This window comes from Macaca thibetana, chromosome 18 (genome assembly GCF_024542745.1).
Source record: "Macaca thibetana thibetana isolate TM-01 chromosome 18, ASM2454274v1, whole genome shotgun sequence".
Classification (NCBI taxonomy): domain Eukaryota; kingdom Metazoa; phylum Chordata; class Mammalia; order Primates; family Cercopithecidae; genus Macaca; species Macaca thibetana.
In genome coordinates this window covers 33,653,784-33,679,346 of record NC_065595.1, presented here as the reverse complement: position 1 = coordinate 33,679,346, position 25,563 = coordinate 33,653,784, and the positions used below count along the sequence as shown (strand labels likewise).

General features: G+C 54.9%; 3 protein-coding genes and 2 pseudogenes across 14 annotated transcripts in view; 1 reads left to right on the top strand and 4 right to left on the bottom strand.

Moving 5' to 3' along the window:
• KATNAL2 (katanin catalytic subunit A1 like 2) overlaps window positions 1-25,563 on the top strand; it is a 138,105-nt gene that overhangs the window by 41,850 nt on the left and 70,692 nt on the right. Inside the window, exon 2 of one of the 12 annotated variants that reach the window (XM_050768166.1) lies at window positions 13,309-13,836. The exons of 5 other annotated variants lie outside the window; for them this stretch is intronic. In XM_050768166.1, the coding sequence (XP_050624123.1) occupies window positions 13,798-13,836 (39 nt within the window). In that variant the 5' untranslated portion in view covers window positions 13,309-13,797. 6 more of the 12 variants (XM_050768165.1, XM_050768163.1, XM_050768164.1 and 3 more) reach the window with 6 other exon arrangements.
• LOC126941506 (elongin-A3-like) lies at window positions 4,426-6,273 on the bottom strand (annotated as a pseudogene).
• On the bottom strand, window positions 10,862-12,715 carry LOC126941507 (elongin-A3-like). The gene is given in 4 exon segments (XM_050768205.1): window positions 10,862-11,029; window positions 11,174-11,648; window positions 11,650-12,033; window positions 12,035-12,715. Coding segments are annotated over 4 exon segments (1,659 nt in total). The 3' UTR covers window positions 10,862-10,910.
• Window positions 17,326-19,173, bottom strand: LOC126941502 (elongin-A3-like; annotated as a pseudogene).
• Window positions 22,089-25,097, bottom strand: LOC126941487 (elongin-A2-like). Its single transcript, XM_050768144.1, has one exon. The coding sequence runs from the start codon at window positions 24,662-24,664 to the stop codon at window positions 22,397-22,399; it is 2,268 nt and encodes a 755-aa protein (XP_050624101.1). The 5' UTR covers window positions 24,665-25,097; the 3' UTR covers window positions 22,089-22,396.

Here is a 25,563-nt window from a genome sequence, read left to right as displayed (position 1 = left end):
CTGGTCCTCGCAGACCGCAGGCCTGGGGCGTGGAGTCACGGCAACCGGGAGCAAGCTCAGTCCTCGGTGCAGCCGGCCACTTGGTCTGGAGCGCCGGTCCTTGCAGACAGCTGAGCAGGCCCGCTTCTGGTCCTCGGGATGTGGAGCCACAGCTGGAGTGACCTCTGCGGTGCGCCGTCCAAGGCCGAGTGGAGCTCCCGTGCCAGAGCCCGGCCTTATATAGCCAGCCCCAGGCCCACCCAGGGCTGAAGCCCTGACCGCCCTTGGCCCCTGGGCTACCCCGCCCCGATACGTAATCATTGCGTCAGCAAAATGCGGCCAATCAGGACGGTCAGGTGGCCTGCTGTGCCCCACAAGTTGTTTAGGTTAATTTCAGCCTGGACACACCCCACTGAGTTCTACCGTTGGCCCTCCGTGTTGGCAGGTTCCACGTCTGTGGATTCCAAAAGACACATGACTGAATCTTCTTGGGAGTAAAACCGAAAATAACAACACCGCAAGACAAAATGGTAGAAAGAAGAACCCACAGAGGATAACAACCCTTTACCTAGGATTGACGTGGCGTGAGGGGACTTGCCAACATTCGTAGAAAAGTGGGATTAAGAGAGAAAAATGAAAAAGGTGTATTTTACTTCTCAACATCGGCTCCATCAAGTTCAATGCGCTTTTGGAAGCAGTGTCTTTTCCCCGCCCTCTAGCCCATCCCTCTAAAACCCCCAGGGTCCTGGGAATGTGACGATTTCCATGGAATCTTTTTTCCATCGTTAACTGAAGAAAACTGGGCGCTTTTTACAGATTTTCTAAGTCTAGGAAACAAAAAGAAGTCAGCAGGCGCCAAATCAGGACTGTAAGGTGGACGCCTCATGATTTCCCGCGGCAAGTCTTGCCCAGCTGCCCTTGTTGGGTGAAAGGCATGAGCAGGAACATTGTCGTGGTGGAGAAGAACTCTCTGGTGAGGACTGTTCTCGCTCCAGCTTTGGCGGCTGACTTTCTGAAAGCGCTCTCCTAGTGAGCAGATGTGATCACGGTTTGGCCCTCCAGAAAGTCAACCAGCCGAATCCCTCTGGCATCCCCCCCAAACGGTGGCCATGACCTCTGCTCTTGACTGCTCCTCTGTGGCTTTGAATGGAGCGCTGCCACCTCTTGGTAGCCACGGCCTCGTGCTTGGTCTTCAGGATCCTGCCGGCAGAGCCACGTTTCATCTCCTGTTAGCAGTCTTGGAAGAAACGCTTCAGGATCTTGCCCCCACCGGCTGTTTAAAATCTCCTGAGAAAGGCTTGCTCTGGCCTGCAGGTGATGTTGGTGCCACGGTTTGGGCAGCCGAATTCCACTCTAATCTTTCAGTCAGAATGAGGCAAACAGAACCATTTGAAATGTCTATGATGTCAGCTATTGTTTCTGCTGTCCATGGCGGTTTGGCTTACTTTTTAAATTCTCACATGACTTTTCTCTCTCTCTCTCTCTCTCTGTGTGTGTGTGTGTGTGAGAGAGAGAGAGAGTGTGTGTGTGTGTGTGTGTGTGTGTGTCTTCTAAAGAAGGAAAATGATTATAGCTTGAGAATCGGGGGATGAGGATTCAGGTGTTAAGGCTTTTTTAAGAATTACCCCTCCGTGGTATGTAGAGAAAGAGGGAAATGTGCTTGCCGTGTTTCCAGTCTTCCAGCTCCCTCACGAAGAGGACCCCAGCGCAATACTGGCAATGCTTCCAGAGCTCCCAGAATGAGGATTAGTTTGTAAATAGGTCGGAAGGGAATTGAACTACCCTGGGTCAGTGTAGTAATATACCAGCAGGATCCTTCGGTGGATTCTGAATTCTGTTTGGGGTAGGTTTATAGTTTGTGTGGGGTTTGTTTCCTTTGTGTCTTTTTGAGAGCGAGTGTCGCGGTGGGAGCAGTGATCTGCTACGGTTTGTCACGGTCTCCAGTCATGAATGAGTTTAGTGGGTGCGGCCGCTGTTTTCAGCAGTAGCGTGATTGTGGGGGCATCGAGGAGCTAGGAGGGGCTAGAACTTGCTCCAATTGTTTCCTTGTGTTTTGAGTTGTATTTGCTTGTATCATGTTTGTTTTCCATCTTGGCAGGGGAAACGTTTTCCAGGAAGAAAGGTTGTTGCCAGTGGATTTGATTCCGAGGGACTGGGGTTTCTCGGTGGGAGTGGGGAGGGGCTGCAGGGTGATCGGTGGCTACTCCACCTCCAGAAAGAGCATGTGGCTTCTCCGCCTTGGGGAGGATGTTCTGCTGTCTTGTGAGGTTTGCAGGCCGCCTGAGATTCTCTCTTGAATTGCTGTCGAGAAATAGAGACTGGCATTGTCTCCGGCCCTTGCTGGGGGAGCTTTTCCGAGTTTTTGTTTTTAATTTTGAGACGGAGTTTTGCTTTTGTTGTCCAGGCTGGAGTGCAATGGTGGGATCTGGGCTCACTGCAGACTCCGCCTCCCGGGTTCAAGTGATTCTCCTGTCTCAGCCTCCTGAGTAGCTGGGATTACAGGCGCTCGCCGGCAAGCCTGAGCGCGTTTGGTATTTGTAGTAGAGACGGGATTTCCTCATATTGGTCAGGCTGGTCTCCAACTCCTGACCTCAGGTGACCCGCTGGCCGCGACCTCCCAAAGCGATGGGATTACAGGCGTGGGTCACCGTGCCCGGACTTGTCTGAGTTTTACACCGTCGCTGATTGGATCATGTCCCCTTCCCCGGAACGAATGCTTTTCTGTCTTCCTTAAGGGCAGTGTCTCTGTGGCTCCCTGTCCTGTCTCCATACGTGTCCTTCAGGCTTGAAGGCCTCTTCTCACTTGCACCTGCATCCACTCAGGTGCCTGCTTCCAGAAGCTAGCTTCCCAGCACCCATTCTGCTGACAGCCCAGGGCACAGGACTTTGATCTCTTGGACTGCCCTTGCTCGGTTTTGCCTTGTGGCTTAGGTCTTTGTGTCTTTCTCTCTGCCCCTCACTATTGGTACACCCATAAGAATGAGATATACGCAAGGGGGTTCTGTGTGTGTGTGGGGGGGGGGGGGGGGGCGTGTGTGCGTGTGTGCGTGTGTGTGTGTGCGCTCGCGTGTGTCATATCTGGCACGCGGACCTGTGATTACCAGCCCGCGTGAGGCCAAGAAATGCCCTGAGTTGGAATGCAAACCTTCCCCGAAGCTTGCAGAAGCTCCTCCTATGAGGTGAACTCCAGGTTGTTAACCTGGTCATCTCATGGTAATTAGAAAGTCTGATTGGCAGCTTTAGACTTCTTGATTCAGAACCTCAATAAGCTGATTAAGGTGTCGCCAACCTTTCATAGGGGTTCTGGGTGAAAAGATTGGGAATGATTGTATGCGGTGCTTAGTGAAACTATTTTGACTTCGCCATCGTACCAGTTATTAGCATTTATTCATGAAATCCGGTAGTTCCTTTCTTCAAAGAAATAGCGGTTTTCTTTGAGACGTGCTCTGGTTCTGTCACCCAGGCTGGAGTGCAGTGGAATGAGGAAAGGTCACGGCAACCTCCGCTCGCCCAGCTCAGTCAATCCTGCCACCTCAGTCCTTTAAGAAGCTGGGACCAGAGGACCACAGGGGCCGTGCCACCACGCCAGGCTAATTGTGGTATCATTTGTGGAGACGGGGTTTCTCCATTTGGCACAGGCTGGTCTCCACCCTGTGGGCTCAAGCCATCTGCCCTCCTCGGCCTCCCAAAGGAGGATGGCTCACGATTACAGGATCATGCCCGGCCGTTTCTTTAAAACAAAACAACAGCAACGACAACCACAAAACATTTTATGGAGTGGCAGTTATCAGTGCCAACTAACAGATTGAGAGTTTGTGTCTAAGAAGTCCTCATGTGCTCGCTGATTTCAAAAGAAAGGAAAAACGGAAATCTCACATGTGGTACCTAGTTTATGATTGCAACTAGGTCGTTAATTAGAAAAAGATCAGTGGCCGGGCGCGGTGGCTCACGCCTGTAATCCCAGCACCTTGGGAGGCCGAGGCGGGCGGATCACGAGGTCAGGAGATCGAGACCATCCTGGCTCACACGGTGAAACCCCGTCTCTACTAAAAAATACAAAAACTTCGCGGGGCGTGGTGGTGCACGCCTGTAGTCCCAGCTACGGGGAGGCTGAGGCAGGGGAATGGCGTGAACCCGGGAGGCAGAGCTTGCAGTGAGCTGAGACGGCACCACTGTACTCCAGCCTGGGCGACAGAGCGAGACTCCGTCTCAAAACAACAAAAAACAAAAAACGATCAGTGAACAGCCAAAGTAGAGTTGACCCGAATGCGTTCCCATCTTCTGAATTCTGAGGTGGCCTCCAAGCAGGGAGGCAGTGGCTGGGTGTGGGAGGCAAAATCACAGGGCCAGCACTTGACACCTGCAGAATGCAGAGGCTCAACTTTGCACCAAGCCAAAGGTTCTGGTGTCCACTGGAAGTTTCTTTCCCCAACCCGCATTGACTTTGCATTGTTCCTCCTCCCCCCAGATTTTAACCCTAAGGCAAGTCCTGAGTTTATCTTCGGGAGAATCTCCTCTTGTAGTCTCGAATTGCCTTGGCCATCAGCGGGGCCACTTTCTTGGCAGCCGGTTTCCGGGTTTTGGCGGCGGGCGCCGGGCGCTCATTGCTGCTGCTCAGGCAGGGGTTGGCCCTCTTCTCAGGGAGCCGGTGAAGGACGCTGCTGCTGCTGCTGCTGCTCATGCTGCTCGTGCTGCTGCTGCTGCTGCTGCTGCTGCTGCTGCTGCTGCCACGCTTCCGCCGAGGCCGCCGTCCCCCGCCGCCCACCAGGCCGCCACCGCCCCTATCGCCACCGCCCACGCCGCCCCGGCTGGAGGGAACGTGGCTGCTGCCCGCGGCTTTGGGGGCTGGCTTGATCTCTCCCTCTTCGGGGTCAGCGGCTCCTGCAGACTTCTCTTGCCTCCTTGAAGCATCATAAGGCGTCTTGGCCCCAGAGTTGAAACAGATCATCTTTGTCTGTCGGGGGATGGGTTTGTTTTCACGTGCAGATCGGATTTTCGTGGTGACTGCTCGCAGCCGCTGCTCTCGGGAGTCCCGAAGCCGCAGATACAGCTCCCGCCAAGACTCGTGCTCCTGTGGCTTTTCTTCCTTGAAGTCCTGGAGACAATGAATCCTCCATAATTCATCTGTGTCCCCAGCGAGTGCGTGATTGTATTTCTCTCTGCGATACAGCTGATCAGGCGTCCACCCTTCCGGAAGGGGTTCAAGAACCGAGTAGGGGACCCCTCCCACGTCGCCGAGGGCGTCCGGATTGTGTCTAAGCCCCCGGATGCACTGCTGGCGCAGCGTCAGCACCTGGGGCTGGCAGGCAGGCCTGGAGCCCGAGTACACCTGTATCTTAGCATTCACTCTGTGTCCAGTGAAGGCGGCTTCCTCCTGGAACGTTGGTGCGGAGAGTGCTTCTGGCTTTTCCTGGGAGGTCATGGCCTCAAAAGCGGAAAGTAGATCGTAGTTGGCCTGCATCCAGGCCTCTGAGGGGGTCCCAGAGCTCTGAGAAGGCATGGCTGGGCACCGTTTTCGGCCCCGCAGAATCAGCGCCGGCCACCTGCAGCCTCTCTGACTGGCTTTCCTGGACAGGAGGCAATTTCTGCGCGGAAGCCCAGCGGGACGATTTGTGCCCCTTGCTGTGGCTCACAAGCGCTTCCCCCTGGGGTTGGCCCTGGCAGCCCTGACCCAGCGGAGGCCCGCCCTGAGCGGCGTGAGCGTGGCCTCTTCCGGGTTGCTTCCCGGGCACAGCCGGCTCAGGGCCCTCGGGCGTCGGGAGGGGAGCGGTGTGCAATGGAGGGGCCCCATGGGGGCCTGAATCAGCTGGGGCCCTTCTGGGGCGCTTTCTCTGGGCTCTGTGCTCGCGACTGGGAGACCTTCGGTGAGGTCTCTGGAGCCCCGGAGGTGTTCTGTGTGCTGTCCGTCTGTGCTCAGGACTGTCAGGTGGGCTCCTGGGGACCGTCCCGTTCTCTGGGAAGCCCCAGGCCTTTTCCTGGTCCTGAAGAGCCTCCCCATAGCGCTTTCGGGAAGCGCTCTCCTCGGGGTCCTGTGCATCAGGCCCGGTGTTTGGGTCCACAAGCACCAGCTTCTTCCACCGGGCCGCTAAGTCTCTGGCAAAGTCGCCCACGTGCTGGTGCTTCCGCAGGCGCTTCACCGTCTTTCTGATTCCAGTCTCCGCCAGGATGTCTGTCCGTCATGGGCAAGGCGGAGAGTTTCTGCAAATATTTCTCTAGCTTTTTCGGGTCCGTCTTAGTGGCCAGACGCACCTGCAGCTTCTCCACTGCGTGCAGCGTAGTGGACCCTGCCGCCATCTCAGCAGAGCTGTGCAGGCCTGGCTGTCCCGGCGGTCGCGGCTCTGTCCTGGGGGCGGCAGGACACGAAGTCTGGGGTCGCGGGTCCTCGCTGCCCGGTTCGGGATGTGGAGTCGCAGCCTGGAGGGAGCTCGGTCCTCGGAGCAGCGGGCCACTGGTTCTGGGGCGCTGGTCCTCGCAGACCGCAGGCCTGGGGCGTGGAGTCACGGCAACCGGGAGCAAGCTCAGTCCTCGGTGCAGCCGGCCACTTGGTCTGGAGCGCCGGTCCTTGCAGACAGCTGAGCAGGCCCGCTTCTGGTCCTCGGGATGTGGAGCCACAGCCTGGAGTGACCTCTGCGGTGCGCCGTCCAAGGCCGAGTGGAGCTCCCGTGCCAGAGCCCGGCCTTATATAGCCAGCCCCAGGCCCACCCAGGGCTGAAGCCCTGACCGCCCTTGGCCCCTGGGCTACCCCGCCCCGATACGTAATCATTGCGTCAGCAAACATGCGGCCAATCAGGACGGTCAGGTGGCCTGCTGTGCCCCACAAGTTGTTTAGGTTAATTTCAGCCTGGACACACCCCACTGAGTTCTACCGTTGGCCCTCCGTGTTGGCAGGTTCCACGTCTGTGGATTCCAAAAGACACATGACTGAATCTTCTTGGGAGTAAAACCGAAAATAACAACACCGCAAGACAAAATGGTAGAAAGAAGAACCCACAGAGGATAACAACCCTTTACCTAGGATTGACGTGGCGTGAGGGGACTTGCCAACATTCGTAGAAAAGTGGGATTAAGAGAGAAAAATGAAAAAGGTGTATTTTACTTCTCAACATCGGCTCCATCAAGTTCAATGCGCTTTTGGAAGCAGTGTCTTTTCCCCGCCCTCTAGCCCATCCCTCTAAAACCCCCAGGGTCCTGGGAATGTGACGATTTCCATGGAATCTTTTTTCCATCGTTAACTGAAGAAAACTGGGCGCTTTTTACAGATTTTCTAAGTCTAGGAAACAAAAAGAAGTCAGCAGGCGCCAAATCAGGACTGTAAGGTGGACGCCTCATGATTTCCCGCGGCAAGTCTTGCCCAGCTGCCCTTGTTGGGTGAAAGGCATGAGCAGGAACATTGTCGTGGTGGAGAAGAACTCTCTGGTGAGGACTGTTCTCGCTCCAGCTTTGGCGGCTGACTTTCTGAAAGCGCTCTCCTAGTGAGCAGATGTGATCACGGTTTGGCCCTCCAGAAAGTCAACCAGCCGAATCCCTCTGGCATCCCCCCCAAACGGTGGCCATGACCTCTGCTCTTGACTGCTCCTCTGTGGCTTTGAATGGAGCGCTGCCACCTCTTGGTAGCCACGGCCTCGTGCTTGGTCTTCAGGATCCTGCCGGCAGAGCCACGTTTCATCTCCTGTTAGCAGTCTTGGAAGAAACGCTTCAGGATCTTGCCCCCACCGGCTGTTTAAAATCTCCTGAGAAAGGCTTGCTCTGGCCTGCAGGTGATGTTGGTGCCACGGTTTGGGCAGCCGAATTCCACTCTAATCTTTCAGTCAGAATGAGGCAAACAGAACCATTTGAAATGTCTATGATGTCAGCTATTGTTTCTGCTGTCCATGGCGGTTTGGCTTACTTTTTAAATTCTCACATGACTTTTCTCTCTCTCTCTCTCTCTCTCTGTGTGTGTGTGTGAGAGAGAGAGAGTGTGTGTGTGTGTGTGTGTGTGTGTGTGTCTTCTAAAGAAGGAAAATGATTATAGCTTGAGAATCGGGGGATGAGGATTCAGGTGTTAAGGCTTTTTTGAGAATTACCCCTCCGTGGTATGTAGAGAAAGAGGGAAATGTGCTTGCCGTGTTTCCAGTCTTCCAGCTCCCTCACGAAGAGGACCCCAGCGCAATACTGGCAATGCTTCCAGAGCTCCCAGAATGAGGATTAGTTTGTAAATAGGTCGGAAGGGAATTGAACTACCCTGGGTCAGTGTAGTAATATACCAGCAGGATCCTTCGGTGGATTCTGAATTCTGTTTGGGGTAGGTTTATAGTTTGTGTGGGGTTTGTTTCCTTTGTGTCTTTTTGAGAGCGAGTGTCGCGGTGGGAGCAGTGATCTGCTACGGTTTGTCACGGTCTCCAGTCATGAATGAGTTTAGTGGGTGCGGCCGCTGTTTTCAGCAGTAGCGTGATTGTGGGGGCATCGAGGAGCTAGGAGGGGCTAGAACTTGCTCCAATTGTTTCCTTGTGTTTTGAGTTGTATTTGCTTGTATCATGTTTGTTTTCCATCTTGGCAGGGGAAACGTTTTCCAGGAAGAAAGGTTGTTGCCAGTGGATTTGATTCCGAGGGACTGGGGTTTCTCGGTGGGAGTGGGGAGGGGCTGCAGGGTGATCGGTGGCTACTCCACCTCCAGAAAGAGCATGTGGCTTCTCCGCCTTGGGGAGGATGTTCTGCTGTCTTGTGAGGTTTGCAGGCCGCCTGAGATTCTCTCTTGAATTGCTGTCGAGAAATAGAGACTGGCATTGTCTCCGGCCCTTGCTGGGGGAGCTTTTCCGAGTTTTTGTTTTTAATTTTGAGACGGAGTTTTGCTTTTGTTGTCCAGGCTGGAGTGCAATGGTGGGATCTGGGCTCACTGCAGACTCCGCCTCCCGGGTTCAAGTGATTCTCCTGTCTCAGCCTCCTGAGTAGCTGGGATTACAGGCGCTCGCCGGCAAGCCTGAGCGCGTTTGGTATTTGTAGTAGAGACGGGATTTCCTCATATTGGTCAGGCTGGTCTCCAACTCCTGACCTCAGGTGACCCGCTGGCCGCGACCTCCCAAAGCGATGGGATTACAGGCGTGGGTCACCGTGCCCGGACTTGTCTGAGTTTTACACCGTCGCTGATTGGATCATGTCCCCTTCCCCGGAACGAATGCTTTTCTGTCTTCCTTAAGGGCAGTGTCTCTGTGGCTCCCTGTCCTGTCTCCATACGTGTCCTTCAGGCTTGAAGGCTTCTTCTCACTTGCACCTGCATCCACTCAGGTGCCTGCTTCCAGAAGCTAGCTTCCCAGCACCCATTCTGCTGACAGCCCAGGGCACAGGACTTTGATCTCTTGGACTGCCCTTGCTCGGTTTTGCCTTGTGGCTTAGGTCTTTGTGTCTTTCTCTCTGCCCCTCACTATTGGTACACCCATAAGAATGAGATATACGCAAGGGGTTTGTGTGTGTGTGTGTGTGGGGGGGGGCGTGTGTGCGTGTGTGCGTGTGTGCGTGTGTGTGCGCTCGCGTGTGTCATATCTGGCACGCGGACCTGTGATTACCAGCCCGCGTGAGGCCAAGAAATGCCCTGAGTTGGAATGCAAACCTTCCCCGAAGCTTGCAGAAGCTCCTATGAGGTGAACTCCAGGTTGTTAACCTGGTCATCTCATGGTAATTAGAAAGTCTGATTGGCAGCTTTAGACTTCTTGATTCAGAACCTCAATAAGCTGATTAAGGTGTCGCCAACCTTTCATAGGGGTTCTGGGTGAAAAGATTGGGAATGATTGTATGCGGTGCTTAGTGAAACTATTTTGACTTCGCCATCGTACCAGTTATTAGCATTTATTCATGAAATCCGGTAGTTCCTTTCTTCAAAGAAATAGCGGTTTTCTTTGAGACGTGCTCTGGTTCTGTCACCCAGGCTGGAGTGCAGTGGAATGAGGAAAGGTCACGGCAACCTCCGCTCGCCCAGCTCAGTCAATCCTGCCACCTCAGTCCTTTAAGAAGCTGGGACCAGAGGACCACAGGGGCCGTGCCACCACGCCAGGCTAATTGTGGTATCATTTGTGGAGACGGGGTTTCTCCATTTGGCACAGGCTGGTCTCCACCCTGTGGGCTCAAGCCATCTGCCCTCCTCGGCCTCCCAAAGGAGGATGGCTCACGATTACAGGATCATGCCCGGCGTTTCTTTAAAACAAAACAACAGCAACGACAACCACAAAACATTTTATGGAGTGGCAGTTATCAGTGCCAACTAACAGATTGAGAGTTTGTGTCTAAGAAGTCCTCATGTGCTCGCTGATTTCAAAAGAAAGGAAAAACGGAAATCTCACATGTGGTACCTAGTTTATGATTGCAACTAGGTCGTTAATTAGAAAAAGATCAGTGGCCGGGCGCGGTGGCTCACGCCTGTAATCCCAGCACCTTGGGAGGCCGAGGCGGGCGGATCACGAGGTCAGGAGATCGAGACCATCCTGGCTCACACGGTGAAACCCCGTCTCTACTAAAAAATACAAAAACTTCGCGGGGCGTGGTGGTGCACGCCTGTAGTCCCAGCTACGGGGAGGCTGAGGCAGGGGAATGGCGTGAACCCGGGAGGCAGAGCTTGCAGTGAGCTGAGACGGCACCACTGTACTCCAGCCTGGGCGACAGAGCGAGACTCCGTCTCAAAACAACAAAAAAAAAAAACGATCAGTGAACAGCCAAAGTAGAGTTGACCCGAATGCGTTCCCATCTTCTGAATTCTGAGGTGGCCTCCAAGCAGGGAGGCAGTGGCTGGGTGTGGGAGGCAAAATCACAGGGCCAGCACTTGACACCTGCAGAATGCAGAGGCTCAACTTTGCACCAAGCCAAAGGTTCTGGTGTCCACTGGAAGTTTCTTTCCCCAACCCGCATTGACTTTGCATTGTTCCTCCTCCCCCCAGATTTTAACCCTAAGGCAAGTCCTGAGTTTATCTTCGGGAGAATCTCCTCTTGTAGTCTCGAATTGCCTTGGCCATCAGCGGGGCCACTTTCTTGGCAGCCGGTTTCCGGGTTTTGGCGGCGGGCGCCGGGCGCTCATTGCTGCTGCTCAGGCAGGGGTTGGCCCTCTTCTCAGGGAGCCGGTGAAGGACGCTGCTGCTGCTGCTGCTGCTGCTGCTGCTCGTGCTGCTGCTGCTGCTGCTGCTGCTGCTGCTGCTGCTGCTGCTGCCACTGCTTCCGCCGTGGCCGCCGTCCCCGCCGCCCACCAGGCCGCCACCGCCCCTATCGCCACCGCCCACGCCGCCCCGGCTGGAGGGAACGTGGCTGCTGCCCGCGGCTTTGGGGGCTGGCTTGATCTCTCCCTCTTCGGGGTCAGCGGCTCCTGCAGACTTCTCTTGCCTCCTTGAAGCATCATAAGGCGTCTTGGCCCCAGAGTTGAAACAGATCATCTTTGTCTGTCGGGGGATGGGTTTGTTTTCACGTGCAGATCGGATTTTCGTGGTGACTGCTCGCAGCCGCTGCTCTCGGGAGTCCCGAAGCCGCAGATACAGCTCCCGCCAAGACTCGTGCTCCTGTGGCTTTTCTTCCTTGAAGTCCTGGAGACAATGAATCCTCCATAATTCATCTGTGTCCCCAGCGAGTGCGTGATTGTATTTCTCTCTGCGATACAGCTGATCAGGCGTCCACCCTTCCGGAAGGGGTTCAAGAACCGAGTAGGGGACCCCCTCCCACGTCGCCGAGGGCGTCCGGATTGTGTCTAAGCCCCCGGATGCACTGCTGGCGCAGCGTCAGCACCTGGGGCTGGCAGGCAGGCCTGGAGCCCGAGTACACCTGTATCTTAGCATTCACTCTGTGTCCAGTGAAGGCGGCTTCCTCCTGGAACGTTGGTGCGGAGAGTGCTTCTGGCTTTTCCTGGGAGGTCATGGCCTCAAAAGCGGAAAGTAGATCGTAGTTGGCCTGCATCCAGGCCTCTGAGGGGTCCCAGAGCTCTGAGAAGGCATGGCTGGGCACCGTTTTCGGCCCCGCAGAATCAGCGCCGGCCACCTGCAGCCTCTCTGACTGGCTTTCCTGGACAGGAGGCAATTTCTGCGCGGAAGCCCAGCGGGACGATTTTGTGCCCCTTGCTGTGGCTCACAAGCGCTTCCCCCTGGGGTTGGCCCTGGCAGCCCTGACCCAGCGGAGGCCCGCCCTGAGCGGCGTGAGCGTGGCCTCTTCCGGGTTGCTTCCCGGGCACAGCCGGCTCAGGGCCCTCGGGCGTCGGGAGGGGAGCGGTGTGCAATGGAGGGGCCCCATGGGGGCCTGAATCAGCTGGGGCCCTTCTGGGGCGCTTTCTCTGGGCTCTGTGCTCGCGACTGGGAGACCTTCGGTGAGGTCTCTGGAGCCCCGGAGGTGTTCTGTGTGCTGTCCGTCTGTGCTCAGGACTGTCAGGTGGGCTCCTGGGGACCGTCCCGTTCTCTGGGAAGCCCCAGGCCTTTTCCTGGTCCTGAAGAGCCTCCCCATAGCGCTTTCGGGAAGCGCTCTCCTCGGGGTCCTGTGCATCAGGCCCGGTGTTTGGGTCCACAAGCACCAGCTTCTTCCACCGGGCCGCTAAGTCTCTGGCAAAGTCGCCCACGTGCTGGTGCTTCCGCAGGCGCTTCACCGTCTTTCTGATTCCAGTCTCCGCCAGGATGTCTGCCGTCATGGGCAAGGCGGAGAGTTTCTGCAAATATTTCTCTAGCTTTTTCGGGTCCGTCTTAGTGGCCAGACGCACCTGCAGCTTCTCCACTGCGTGCAGCGTAGTGGACCCTGCCGCCATCTCAGCAGAGCTGTGCAGGCCTGGCTGTCCCGGCGGTCGCGGCTCTGTCCTGGGGGCGGCAGGACACGAAGTCTGGGGTCGCGGGTCCTCGCTGCCCGGTTCGGGATGTGGAGTCGCAGCCTGGAGGGAGCTCGGTCCTCGGAGCAGCGGGCCACTGGTTCTGGGGCGCTGGTCCTCGCAGACCGCAGGCCTGGGGCGTGGAGTCACGGCAACCGGGAGCAAGCTCAGTCCTCGGTGCAGCCGGCCACTTGGTCTGGAGCGCCGGTCCTTGCAGACAGCTGAGCAGGCCCGCTTCTGGTCCTCGGGATGTGGAGCCACAGCCTGGAGTGACCTCTGCGGTGCGCCGTCCAAGGCCGAGTGGAGCTCCCGTGCCAGAGCCCGGCCTTATATAGCCAGCCCCAGGCCCACCCAGGGCTGAAGCCCTGACCGCCCTTGGCCCCTGGGCTACCCCGCCCCGATACGTAATCATTGCGTCAGCAAAATGCGGCCAATCAGGACGGTCAGGTGGCCTGCTGTGCCCCACAAGTTGTTTAGGTTAATTTCAGCCTGGACACACCCCACTGAGTTCTACCGTTGGCCCTCCGTGTTGGCAGGTTCCACGTCTGTGGATTCCAAAAGACACATGACTGAATCTTCTTGGGAGTAAAACCGAAAATAACAACACCGCAAGACAAAATGGTAGAAAGAAGAACCCACAGAGGATAACAACCCTTTACCTAGGATTGACGTGGCGTGAGGGGACTTGCCAACATTCGTAGAAAAGTGGGATTAAGAGAGAAAAATGAAAAAGGTGTATTTTACTTCTCAACATCGGCTCCATCAAGTTCAATGCGCTTTTGGAAGCAGTGTCTTTTCCCCGCCCTCTAGCCCATCCCTCTAAAACCCCCAGGGTCCTGGGAATGTGACGATTTCCATGGAATCTTTTTTCCATCGTTAACTGAAGAAAACTGGGCGCTTTTTACAGATTTTCTAAGTCTAGGAAACAAAAAGAAGTCAGCAGGCGCCAAATCAGGACTGTAAGGTGGACGCCTCATGATTTCCCGCGGCAAGTCTTGCCCAGCTGCCCTTGTTGGGTGAAAGGCATGAGCAGGAACATTGTCGTGGTGGAGAAGAACTCTCTGGTGAGGACTGTTCTCGCTCCAGCTTTGGCGGCTGACTTTCTGAAAGCGCTCTCCTAGTGAGCAGATGTGATCACGGTTTGGCCCTCCAGAAAGTCAACCAGCCGAATCCCTCTGGCATCCCCCCCAAACGGTGGCCATGACCTCTGCTCTTGACTGCTCCTCTGTGGCTTTGAATGGAGCGCTGCCACCTCTTGGTAGCCACGGCCTCGTGCTTGGTCTTCAGGATCCTGCCGGCAGAGCCACGTTTCATCTCCTGTTAGCAGTCTTGGAAGAAACGCTTCAGGATCTTGCCCCCACCGGCTGTTTAAAATCTCCTGAGAAAGGCTTGCTCTGGCCTGCAGGTGATGTTGGTGCCACGGTTTGGGCAGCCGAATTCCACTCTAATCTTTCAGTCAGAATGAGGCAAACAGAACCATTTGAAATGTCTATGATGTCAGCTATTGTTTCTGCTGTCCATGGCGGTTTGGCTTACTTTTTAAATTCTCACATGACTTTTCTCTCTCTCTCTCTCTCTCTCTCTGTGTGTGTGTGTGAGAGAGAGAGAGAGAGTGTGTGTGTGTGTGTGTGTGTGTGTGTGTGTGTGTCTTCTAAAGAAGGAAAATGATTATAGCTTGAGAATCGGGGGATGAGGATTCAGGTGTTAAGGCTTTTTTGAGAATTACCCCTCCGTGGTATGTAGAGAAAGAGGGAAATGTGCTTGCCGTGTTTCCAGTCTTCCAGCTCCCTCACGAAGAGGACCCCAGCGCAATACTGGCAATGCTTCCAGAGCTCCCAGAATGAGGATTAGTTTGTAAATAGGTCGGAAGGGAATTGAACTACCCTGGGTCAGTGTAGTAATATACCAGCAGGATCCTTCGGTGGATTCTGAATTCTGTTTGGGGTAGGTTTATAGTTTGTGTGGGGTTTGTTTCCTTTGTGTCTTTTTGAGAGCGAGTGTCGCGGTGGGAGCAGTGATCTGCTACGGTTTGTCACGGTCTCCAGTCATGAATGAGTTTAGTGGGTGCGGCCGCTGTTTTCAGCAGTAGCGTGATTGTGGGGGCATCGAGGAGCTAGGAGGGGCTAGAACTTGCTCCAATTGTTTCCTTGTGTTTTGAGTTGTATTTGCTTGTATCATGTTTGTTTTCCATCTTGGCAGGGGAAACGTTTTCCAGGAAGAAAGGTTGTTGCCAGTGGATTTGATTCCGAGGGACTGGGGTTTCTCGGTGGGAGTGGGGAGGGGCTGCAGGGTGATCGGTGGCTACTCCACCTCCAGAAAGAGCATGTGGCTTCTCCGCCTTGGGGAGGATGTTCTGCTGTCTTGTGAGGTTTGCAGGCCGCCTGAGATTCTCTCTTGAATTGCTGTCGAGAAATAGAGACTGGCATTGTCTCCGGCCCTTGCTGGGGGAGCTTTTCCGAGTTTTTGTTTTTAATTTTGAGACGGAGTTTTGCTTTTGTTGTCCAGGCTGGAGTGCAATGGTGGGATCTGGGCTCACTGCAGACTCCGCCTCCCGGGTTCAAGTGATTCTCCTGTCTCAGCCTCCTGAGTAGCTGGGATTACAGGCGCTCGCCGGCAAGCCTGAGCGCGTTTGGTATTTGTAGTAGAGACGGGATTTCCTCATATTGGTCAGGCTGGTCTCCAACTCCTGACCTCAGGTGACCCGCTGGCCGCGACCTCCCAAAGCGATGGGATTACAGGCGTGGGTCACCGTGCCCGGACTTGTCTGAGTTTTACACCGTCGCTGATTGGATCATGTCCCCTTCCCCGGAACGAATGCTTTTCTGTCTTCCTTAAGGGCAGTGTCTCTGTGGCTCCCTGTCCTGTCTCCATACGTGTCCTTCAGGCTTGAAGGCCTCTTCTCACTTGCACCTGCATCCACTCAGGTGCCTGCTTCCAGAAGCTAGCTTCCCAGCACCCATTCTGCTGACAGCCCAGGGCACAGGACTTTGATCTCTTGGACTGCCCTTGCTCGGTTTTGCCTTGTGGCTTAGGTCTTTGTGTCTTTCTCTCTGCCCCTCACTATTGGTACACCCATAAGAATGAGATATACGCAAGGGGTTGTGTGTGTGTGTGTGTGGGGGGGGGGGGGGGTGTGTGTGCGTGTGTGCGTGTGTGCGTGTGTGTGTGCGCTCGCGTGTGTCATATCTGGCACGCGGACCTGTGATTACCAGCCCGCGTGAGGCCAAGAAATGCCCTGAGTTGGAATGCAAACCTTCCCCGAAGCTTGCAGAAGCTCCTATGAGGTGAACTCCAGGTTGTTAACCTGGTCATCTCATGGTAATTAGAAAGTCTGATTGGCAGCTTTAGACTTCTTGATTCAGAACCTCAATAAGCTGATTAAGGTGTCGCCAACCTTTCATAGGGGTTCTGGGTGAAAAGATTGGGAATGATTGTATGCGGTGCTTAGTGAAACTATTTTGACTTCGCCATCGTACCAGTTATTAGCATTTATTCATGAAATCCGGTAGTTCCTTTCTTCAAAGAAATAGCGGTTTTCTTTGAGACGTGCTCTGGTTCTGTCACCCAGGCTGGAGTGCAGTGGAATGAGGAAAGGTCACGGCAACCTCCGCTCGCCCAGCTCAGTCAATCCTGCCACCTCAGTCCTTTAAGAAGCTGGGACCAGAGGACCACAGGGGCCGTGCCACCACGCCAGGCTAATTGTGGTATCATTTGTGGAGACGGGGTTTCTCCATTTGGCACAGGCTGGTCTCCACCCTGTGGGCTCAAGCCATCTGCCCTCCTCGGCCTCCCAAAGGAGGATGGCTCACGATTACAGGATCATGCCCGGCCGTTTCTTTAAAACAAAACAACAGCAACGACAACCACAAAACATTTTATGGAGTGGCAGTTATCAGTGCCAACTAACAGATTGAGAGTTTGTGTCTAAGAAGTCCTCATGTGCTCGCTGATTTCAAAAGAAAGGAAAAACGGAAATCTCACATGTGGTACCTAGTTTATGATTGCAACTAGGTCGTTAATTAGAAAAAGATCAGTGGCCGGGCGCGGTGGCTCACGCCTGTAATCCCAGCACCTTGGGAGGCCGAGGCGGGCGGATCACGAGGTCAGGAGATCGAGACCATCCTGGCTCACACGGTGAAACCCCGTCTCTACTAAAAAATACAAAAACTTCGCGGGGCGTGGTGGTGCACGCCTGTAGTCCCAGCTACGGGGAGGCTGAGGCAGGGGAATGGCGTGAACCCGGGAGGCAGAGCTTGCAGTGAGCTGAGACGGCACCACTGTACTCCAGCCTGGGCGACAGAGCGAGACTCCGTCTCAAAACAACAAAAAACAAAAAACGATCAGTGAACAGCCAAAGTAGAGTTGACCCGAATGCGGGTTCCCATCTTCTGAATTCTGAGGTGGCCTCCAAGCAGGGAGGCAGTGGCTGGGTGTGGGAGGCAAAATCACAGGGCCAGCACTTGACACCTGCAGAATGCAGAGGCTCAACTTTGCACCAAGCCAAAGGTTCTGGTGTCCACTGGAAGTTTCTTTCCCCAACCCGCATTGACTTTGCATTGTTCCTCCTCCCCCCAGATTTTAACCCTAAGGCAAGTCCTGAGTTTATCTTCGGGAGAATCTCCTCTTGTAGTCTCGAATTGCCTTGGCCATCAGCGGGGCCACTTTCTTGGCAGCCGGTTTCCGGGTTTTGGCGGCGGGCGCCGGGCGCTCATTGCTGCTGCTCAGGCAGGGGTTGGCCCTCTTCTCAGGGAGCCGGTGAAGGACGCTGCTGCTGCTGCTGCTGCTCGTGCTGCTGCTGCTGCTGCTGCTGCTGCTGCTGCTGCTGCTGCTGCTGCCACTGCTTCCGCCGTGGCCGCCGTCCCCGCCGCCCACCAGGCCGCCACCGCCCCTATGGCCACCGCCCACGCCGCCCCGGCTGGAGGGAACGTGGCTGCTGCCCGCGGCTTTGGGGGCTGGCTTGATCTCTCCCTCTTCGGGGTCAGCGGCTCCTGCAGACTTCTCTTGCCTCCTTGAAGCATCATAAGGCGTCTTGGCCCCAGAGTTGAAACAGATCATCTTTGTCTGTCGGGGGATGGGTTTGTTTTCACGTGCAGATCGGATTTTCGTGGTGACTGCTCGCAGCCGCTGCTCTCGGGAGTCCCGAAGCCGCAGATACAGCTCCCGCCAAGACTCGTGCTCCTGTGGCTTTTCTTCCTTGAAGTCCTGGAGACAATGAATCCTCCATAATTCATCTGTGTCCCCAGCGAGTGCGTGATTGTATTTCTCTCTGCGATACAGCTGATCAGGCGTCCACCCTTCCGGAAGGGGTTCAAGAACCGAGTAGGGGACCCCTCCCACGTCGCCGAGGGCGTCCGGATTGTGTCTAAGCCCCCGGATGCACTGCTGGCGCAGCGTCAGCACCTGGGGCTGGCAGGCAGGCCTGGAGCCCGAGTACACCTGTATCTTAGCATTCACTCTGTGTCCAGTGAAGGCGGCTTCCTCCTGGAACGTTGGTGCGGAGAGTGCTTCTGGCTTTTCCTGGGAGGTCATGGCCTCAAAAGCGGAAAGTAGATCGTAGTTGGCCTGCATCCAGGCCTCTGAGGGGTCCCAGAGCTCTGAGAAGGCATGGCTGGGCACCGTTTTCGGCCCCGCAGAATCAGCGCCGGCCACCTGCAGCCTCTCTGACTGGCTTTCCTGGACAGGAGGCAATTTCTGCGCGGAAGCCCAGCGGGACGATTTGTGCCCCTTGCTGTGGCTCACAAGCGCTTCCCCCTGGGGTTGGCCCTGGCAGCCCTGACCCAGCGGAGGCCCGCCCTGAGCGGCGTGAGCGTGGCCTCTTCCGGGTTGCTTCCCGGGCACAGCCGGCTCAGGGCCCTCGGGCGTCGGGAGGGGAGCGGTGTGCAATGGAGGGGCCCCATGGGGGCCTGAATCAGCTGGGGCCCTTCTGGGGCGCTTTCTCTGGGCTCTGTGTGCTCGCGACTGGGAGACCTTCGGTGAGGTCTCTGGAGCCCCGGAGGTGTTCTGTGTGCTGTCCGTCTGTGCTCAGGACTGTCAGGTGGGCTCCTGGGGACCGTCCCGTTCTCTGGGAAGCCCCAGGCCTTTTCCTGGTCCTGAAGAGCCTCCCCATAGCGCTTTCGGGAAGCGCTCTCCTCGGGGTCCTGTGCATCAGGCCCGGTGTTTGGGTCCACAAGCACCAGCTTCTTCCACCGGGCCGCTAAGTCTCTGGCAAAGTCGCCCACGTGCTGGTGCTTCCGCAGGCGCTTCACCGTCTTTCTGATTCCAGTCTCCGCCAGGATGTCTGCCGTCATGGGCAAGGCGGAGAGTTTCTGCAAATATTTCTCTAGCTTTTTCGGGTCCGTCTTAGTGGCCAGACGCACCTGCAGCTTCTCCACTGCGTGCAGCGTAGTGGACCCTGCCGCCATCTCAGCAGAGCTGTGCAGGCCTGGCTGTCCCGGCGGTCGCGGCTCTGTCCTGGGGGCGGCAGGACACGAAGTCTGGGGTCGCGGGTCCTCGCTGCCCGGTTCGGGATGTGGAGTCGCAGCCTGGAGGGAGCTCGGTCCTCGGAGCAGCGGGCCACTGGTTCTGGGGCGCTGGTCCTCGCAGACCGCAGGCCTGGGGCGTGGAGTCACGGCAACCGGGAGCAAGCTCAGTCCTCGGTGCAGCCGGCCACTTGGTCTGGAGCGCCGGTCCTTGCAGACAGCTGAGCAGGCCCGCTTCTGGTCCTCGGGATGTGGAGCCACAGCCTGGAGTGACCTCTGCGGTGCGCCGTCCAAGGCCGAGTGGAGCTCCCGTGCCAGAGCCCGGCCTTATATAGCCAGCCCCAGGCCCACCCAGGGCTGAAGCCCTGACCGCCCTTGGCCCCTGGGCTACCCCGCCCCGATACGTAATCATTGCGTCAGCAAAATGCGGCCAATCAGGACGGTCAGGTGGCCTGCTGTGCCCCACAAGTTGTTTAGGTTAATTTCAGCCTGGACACACCCCACTGAGTTCTACCGTTGGCCCTCCGTGTTGGCAGGTTCCACGTCTGTGGATTCCAAAAGACACATGACTGAATCTTCTTGGGAGTAAAACCGAAAATAACAACACCGCAAGACAAAATGGTAGAAAGAAGAACCCACAGAGGATAACAACCCTTTACCTAGGATTGACGTGGCGTGAGGGGACTTGCCAACATTCGTAGAAAAGTGGGATTAAGAGAGAAAAATGAAAAAGGTGTATTTTACTTCTCAACATCGGCTCCATCAAGTTCAATGCGCTTTTGGAAGCAGTGTCTTTTCCCCGCCCTCTAGCCCATCCCTCTAAAACCCCCAGGGTCCTGGGAATGTGACGATTTCCATGGAATCTTTTTTCCATCGTTAACTGAAGAAAACTGGGCGCTTTTTACAGATTTTCTAAGTCTAGGAAACAAAAAAGAAGTCAGCAGGCGCCAAATCAGGACTGTAAGGTGGACGCCTCATGATTTCCCGCGGCAAGTCTTGCCCAGCTGCCCTTGTTGGGTGAAAGGCATGAGCAGGAACATTGTCGTGGTGGAGAAGAACTCTCTGGTGAGGACTGTTCTCGCTCCAGCTTTGGCGGCTGACTTTCTGAAAGCGCTCTCCTAGTGAGCAGATGTGATCACGGTTTGGCCCTCCAGAAAGTCAACCAGCCGAATCCCTCTGGCATCCCCCCCAAACGGTGGCCATGACCTCTGCTCTTGACTGCTCCTCTGTGGCTTTGAATGGAGCGCTGCCACCTCTTGGTAGCCACGGCCTCGTGCTTGGTCTTCAGGATCCTGCCGGCAGAGCCACGTTTCATCTCCTGTTAGCAGTCTTGGAAGAAACGCTTCAGGATCTTGCCCCCACCGGCTGTTTAAAATCTCCTGAGAAAGGCTTGCTCTGGCCTGCAGGTGATGTTGGTGCCACGGTTTGGGCAGCCGAATTCCACTCTAATCTTTCAGTCAGAATGAGGCAAACAGAACCATTTGAAATGTCTATGATGTCAGCTATTGTTTCTGCTGTCCATGGCGGTTTGGCTTACTTTTTAAATTCCAACATGACTTTTCTGTCTCTCTCTCTCTGTGTGAGAGAGGGAGTTTGTGTGTGTGTGTGTGTGTGTGTGTGTGTGTGTGTGTTTCTTCTAAGAAGGAAAATGATTATAGCCTGAGAATCGGGGATTCAGGTGTTAAGGCTTTTTTGAGAATTACCCCTCCTCGGTGTGTGGCAAAATATGTAAATGTGCTGTGTTTCCAGTCTTCCAGCTCCCTCACAAAGAGGACCCTAGTGCAATACTGGCAAAGCTGCCAATCTCCTAGAATGAGGATTATTTTAGTAGAGATGGGATTTTTTCATATTGGTCGTCGTGGTCTTTAACTCCTGACCTCATGTGATCCACCAGCCTCAACCTCCCAAAGTGCTGGGATAGAGGTGTGAAGCTCCCCACCCAGCCTTCTTTGAGTTTTTTATGGTCACTGATAGGATCAACTCCCTTTCCCTAGATCGAATGCTTCCCTGTCTTCCTTAAATGAAGTTTACTTGTTTCTCTGTTTCCTGGCTTTTTATCTGTGTGTGTGTGTCATAGCTGGCACACATTCTTTTGATATCAGCCTGCGTGAGGCCAACAAATGCCCTCTCTTAAAATGTAAAAGTTCAATATAGCTTGCAGAAGCCCCTGTGATCTGAACTGCAGGTTGTTAACCTGGTCATCTCATGGTCATCAGAAAGTCTTATTGGCAGCTTTAGACTTTTTGATTCAGAACCTAAATAAACTGATTAAGGTGTTTCCATTCCTTCATAGGGCTTATGGGTGAAAAGATTGTGAATTATTCTATGTGTTACTTCAGGAAACTATTTTCGCTTGACAAATTTACCAGTGATTACCATTCATTTATGAAATCTGATAGTTCCTTTTTCTAAGTAATAGCAGTTTTATTTGAGCCATGCTCTGGTTCGGTCTCCCAGTCTGGAGTGCAGTGGAATGATGAAAGGTCACTGCAACCTCTGCTTGCCCAGCTCAGGCGATCCTGCCACCTCAGCCCTTTAAGAAGCTGGGTCCACAGGGGTGTGCCACAATGCCAGGCTAATTTTGATATCTTTTTCAGAGGTGGGGTTTCCCTGTTTTGCCCAGGCTGGTCTTCACCTACTAGGATCAAGCGATTTGCTTTCTTTGGCCTCCCAAAGGAGGATGGGTCATGAATACAGGATCATGCCCAGCGTTTTATTAAAACAACAACAACAACGACAATAAAGAGTTTATGTATTTGGAGTTATCAGTGTCACCTAATGGCTTGTGAATTTTTGTCTAATAAGTTCTTATCTACTTGATGATTTCCAAAAAAAGAAAGGAAAAAGGGAATCTCACATCTTTTTCCTTATTTATGATTACAACTAGGGTGTTATTTTAAAAACGATCAGTGAACAACCAAAAGATAATTGTTCCGAATGTGTTCATATCTTCTGAATTCTGAGGTGTCCTCCAGGCTGGGAGGTAGTGGTTGGGTGTGGGAGGTAAAATCACAGGTCCAGCACGTGACACCTACAGAATTCAAAGGCTCAACTTTGCACCAAGCTAAAGGTTCTGGTGTCCATTGGAAGTTTCATTCCCCAACCCGCATTGACTTTGCATTGGTCCTCCTCCCTCCAGATTTTAACTGCAAGGCAAGTCCTGAGTTCATCGTGGGGAGAATCTTTTCTTGTAGTCTCGAATTGCCTTGGCCATCAGCGGGGCCACTTTCTTGGCAGCCTGTTTCCGGGTTTTGGCCGCGAGCATCACGCGCTCATTGCTGCTGCTTAGGCAGGGGTTGGCCCTCTTCTCAGGGAGCTGGTGAAGGACATTGCTGCTGCTGCTGTCTCTGCCACCACTGTCACTGCCCCTGCTGGAGGGAACGTGGCTGCTTACCGCAGGCTTTGGGGCTAGCTTGAGCTCTCCATTTTCAGGTTCAGCAGCTCCTGCAGACTTATCTTGCCTCCTTGAAGCATCATAAGGCGTCTTGGCCACAGAGTTGAAATAGATCATCTTTGCCTCTCTGCTGTTGGGGTTGTTTTCACGTGCAGATCGGATATTTGCTGTCAGTACTCTTAGTCGCTGCTCTCGGGTGTCCTGAAGCTGCAGGCACAGCTCCCGCCAAGACTCTTGCTCCTGTGGCTTTTCTTCCTTGAAGTCCTGGAGACAATGAATCCTCCATAATTCATCTGTGTCCCCAGCGAGTGCGTGATTGTATTTCTCTCTGCGATACAGCTGATCAGGTGTCCACCCTTCCAGAACGGGTTCAAGATACGAGTAGGGGATCCCTTCCACATCGCTGAGGGTGTCGGGATTGTTTCTAAGGACCCGGATGCACTGCTGGCGCAGCGTCAGCACCTGGGGCTGGCAGGCAGGCCTGGAGCCCGAGTACACCTGCATCTTAGCATTCACTCTGCCTCCAGTGAAAGCAGTTTCCTCCTGGAAGGTTGGTGCAGTGAGTGCTTCTGGCTTTGCCTGGGAGGTCATGGAGTCAGAATCCAATAGCGAATGGTAGTTGGCCTGCATCCAGGCCTCTGAGGAGTCCCAGAGCTCTGAGAAGGCATGGCTGGGCACCGTTTTCAGCCCTGCAGAATCAGCACCGGCTGCCTGCAGCCTCTCTGACTGGCTTTCCTCGAAAGGAAGCAATTTCTTAGCTGAATCCCAGGACACACGAGTGCCCTTTGAATCGTTTGCTTTCCTTTGTTTATCTCCAAGTGCAGTGGTGGAAGATTCCCCAGTCTTTTTCCTTTGCTTCTGCAACTGGTCGTAAGTGTGGTATTTTTCAAATGACAGAGTGGGCTGCTCGAATTCCTCAGCCATATCTACCTCCTCCACCTCAGAGAGGGAGCTCATGGACCTTCTGCCCACATGAGCCGTTGGTGGCTTCCCCTCTTGAGTCTTTTGGTCGTTGGAAAGCTGCTCTTTCTCCTCAGAGGACAGGCGGTGTGTCCCATTTCCTGGGTACGGGCCATCTAGACTGGGCATCTTCTTGTTCAACTGTCTGTGATGAGGCCTATTTGGGTGACCGTCTGGAGCCACCACCAAGGCGGGGACATGCTGGCTGCTGCCAGCTCGTCCCCCTTCCTTGTCCTTCTTGGCGTCACCCGAGGACGGCCTGTCCCTGGCACTTTCCCGGAAGGGCATCCTTGGGGTTTCCTCTCTTAAGCGGGCCCAGGATGATTTCTCCCTGATCAAAGTAGGGGAGTGCCAATCGCCCTGGGCACACAAGGGACATTTTTCCTGGTGGAACGATTTGTGTCCCTTGCTGTGGCTTACAAGCGCTTCCCCCTGGGGTTGGCCCTGGCAGCCCTGACCCAGCGGAGGCCCGCCCTGAGCGGCGTGAGCGTGGCCTCTTCCGGGTTGCTTCCCGGGCACAGCCGGCTCAGGGCCCTCGGGCGTCGGGAGGGGAGCGGTGTGCAATGGAGGGGCCCCATGGGGGCCTGAATCAGCTGGGGCCCTTCTGGGGCGCTTTCTCTGGGCTCTGTGCTCGCGACTGGGAGACCTTCGGTGAGGTCTCTGGAGCCCCGGAGGTGTTCTGTGTGCTGTCCGTCTGTGCTCAGGACTGTCAGGTGGGCTCCTGGGGACCGTCCCGTTCTCTGGGAAGCCCCAGGCCTTTTCCTGGTCCTGAAGAGCCGCCCCATAGCGCTTTCGGGAAGCGCTCTCCTCGGGGTCCTGTGCATCAGGCCCGGTGTTTGGGTCCACAAGCACCAGCTTCTTCCACCGGGCCGCTAAGTCTCTGGCAAAGTCGCCCACGTGCTGGTGCTTCCGCAGGCGCTTCACCGTCTTTCTGATTCCAGTCTCCGCCAGGATGTCTGCCGTCATGGGCAAGGCGGAGAGTTTCTGCAAATATTTCTCTAGCTTTTTCGGGTCCGTCTTAGTGGTCAGATACACCTGCAGCTTCTCCACTGCGTGCAACGTAATAGATCCTGCTGCCATCTCACCAGAGCTGTGCAGACGTCACTGTCCTGGAGGTCTCGGCTCTTTCCTCGGGGCGGCGGGACACGAAGCCAGGCAGCGACCTCGGGATGTGGAGTCACAGCCTGGAGCGAGCTCGGTCCTCGAAGCAGCGGACCACTGGTTCCGGGGCGCTGGTCCTTGCAGACCGTAGGCCTCATGACGTGGAGTCACCACAGCCTGGAGCAAGCTCAGTCCTCAGTGCAGCGGGCCACTTGGTCTGGAACGCCGGTCCTTGCAGACCGCTGAGCAAGCCTGCTTCTTAGTCCTCGGGATGTGGAGCCATAGCTGGAGTGACCTCTGCGGTTTGCAGTCCTACACGGAATGCAGCTCTGGTGCCAGAGCTGGGCCTTATATGGCCCACGGCAGGCCCACACTCACGGCTCTAGCCCTGACCCTCTTAGCTCCTGGGCTGCCCCGCCCCAATACGTACTCATGCCGTCAGCACAATGCAGACAATCGGGACGGTCCACGCCAGGTGGACTGCTGTGCCCCAGAGGTTGATTAGGTGAATTTCAGCCTCGACACACCCCACTGAGTTCTACCGTTGGCCTTCCATTATATCAGTTTCCGTATCTGTGGATTCAAAAAAAACGCAGACTGAGTCTTCTTGGGAGTAAAACAGAAAATAACACAGCAAGATAAAATCACAGAAAGAAGAACCAATACAGGATAACAACTCTTTACCTAGGACTGATGTTTTGTGAGGGGACTTTCAAACATTTGTCAAAACTGGGATTAAAAGACCAAAATAAAACCGTTTGATTTTATTTCTTAACATCTGCTCCATCAATTTCAAGACAGTTTTCAAGCACTGTCTTGCCCCAACCTTGTCCCTCAAGCCCTGATGGTTCTGGGAACTTAACAATTTCCATGAAATC